Source organism: Lathyrus oleraceus, chromosome 7 (genome assembly GCF_024323335.1).
Source record: "Lathyrus oleraceus cultivar Zhongwan6 chromosome 7, CAAS_Psat_ZW6_1.0, whole genome shotgun sequence".
Classification (NCBI taxonomy): domain Eukaryota; kingdom Viridiplantae; phylum Streptophyta; class Magnoliopsida; order Fabales; family Fabaceae; genus Lathyrus; species Lathyrus oleraceus.
The window spans coordinates 439,426,909-439,428,653 of record NC_066585.1 but is presented as its reverse complement, the minus strand read 5'-3'; the positions used below and the strand labels follow the sequence as shown (position 1 = coordinate 439,428,653).

The 1,745-nt window shown below is 32.4% G+C and overlaps 1 protein-coding gene across 1 annotated transcript; it reads left to right on the top strand.

Annotated features, from left to right (window-relative positions):
- The first annotated feature begins 284 nt into the window (after nucleotides 1-284).
- On the top strand, nucleotides 285-1,082 carry LOC127104229 (uncharacterized). The gene has a single exon (XM_051041425.1). It carries the CDS (start codon nucleotides 285-287, stop codon nucleotides 1,080-1,082), a length of 798 nt encoding a protein of 265 aa, XP_050897382.1.
- The last annotated feature ends 663 nt before the right edge of the window (nucleotides 1,083-1,745 follow it).

Here is a 1,745-nt window from a genome sequence, read left to right as displayed (position 1 = left end):
TATATGCAATGTGACACCACCTCAAATCTACATGCAAATGCAGTATCGATTCATTGGGAATCATAGGTATGTTATTGATATTGTCCACTCACTCCCAATACCATCAATGGACTAGAGCACATCAAATCGCTATTGATTTTACCACTGAATCAACAACGCTTCACCACTCCCTTTATACATAAATCGGCTACTCGTTCCATTTCCATTGGAACCCTTGCATCCCACATTTTAAATCTATCTTGGTATGGGGATACATGCATAATAGATTACCTACGGATGAAAACATGTCAATAAGAGGATTTGCCTTCACTTCTATGTGCTCTCATTATAATAGGGAATGTGAATCTACAACTCATATTTTCTTTCACTGTAAATTTGTTTCTCAAATTTGGAAATGGTTCTCCGACTTTTTCAATCTTCACCTCCCTATCAAGATTTTCTTGGATTACAAGCAAGCCTTGAACATTTACTGGACTCCTCAATTGAAAGTTACTTTTAATGCTTATCTGGTCAATATATTTTTTGAGATTTGGAAAGCCAAAAACATAATCAGATATGATGAAAAATTGGTTCATTGGAAATCTTGTGTTACTTCCATTGTTGCTGCTACTAGTTTATCTGGAAATCAAACTAGGAAAGATTTTAACTCTTCTATGAATAACTTATGCATTCTCAAGAAATTTAAGATTAATATCCATCAACCTAAAATCAAGAAAAGCATTAGCATTCTTTGGAAGCCCTCTCCTAGGGGGTGGATCAAATGTAACATAGATGGTTTAGCTAGAGGTGTTCCTTCTTTTTGTTCTTGTGGGGGAATCTTTAGAAATGAGTCAACTGGCTTTTGGGGAAGCTTTACTAATTTCTTGGGTGATGATAATGTTATGTATGCAGAGTTGTCTGCATCCATGACAGCGGTGGAGCAAGCTAGGGATATAAGATGTAATAGTCTTTGGATTGAATCAAATTCCACTATTATGGTGAAAGTCTTCACAAATGTTACGTTAGTTCCTCAGAGAATAAAGGCTAGATGGTTGAATTGTGTAGCTATTGCTCGTGATATGAGAATTTTGGTCTCCCATTAGGGAAGGTAATGGTTGTGTTGATTCTCTAGCCACCATCAGGTTCATTTTTAAATCTCATAATTGATTTCATTTTTTGCATAATAGTATAGGCAAAGATTTCTTGTTAAACAAACTTGGTATCCCAAGCATTAGACTCTCTTTTTAACGGGTTTTGATTTGATGCCTCTTGTGTATCTTGATCTTTGTTGTATATTTGATTTGGTTTTTTTTAAGTGTATGCATACAAATAGTCTAACACAACTAACCATGTTAAGATGTATTTTCAATTTATCTTCCTTTATGCATAATTTTCTATAAAAAGGTGTAATTATCCATACATTTTCATCTCCATTTTCTTATTTCCCAATAATTTATTATTTATAATGATACTACTAATTATTCTTAAATTAATATATTATACTTGCGCTCTTTATTATATATCCATATTTCCTACCTCAAATAATCATGCTTTCATTTCTGCCAGCGATCAAGATCAACCCATTTTAATTTAAAACTAATAATTTTAAGAAATTCCAATTTATTTTTTTGGTCGTGAGATCAAAATTAAATAGTTAATAACATTTTAACAACCTGAATGCGGCAAAATTTTGACTGCATGGGATTCAATACCATTTATTATAACCTTTACATATTATTGTGTACAATTTTATTCAATTTTCAAAT

What these genes read in the sequence shown, in the direction of transcription:
- LOC127104229 (XM_051041425.1), top strand. Translation starts at nt 285, where the DNA reads ATGTCAATAAGAGGATTTGCCTTCACTTCTATGTGCTCTCATTATAAT.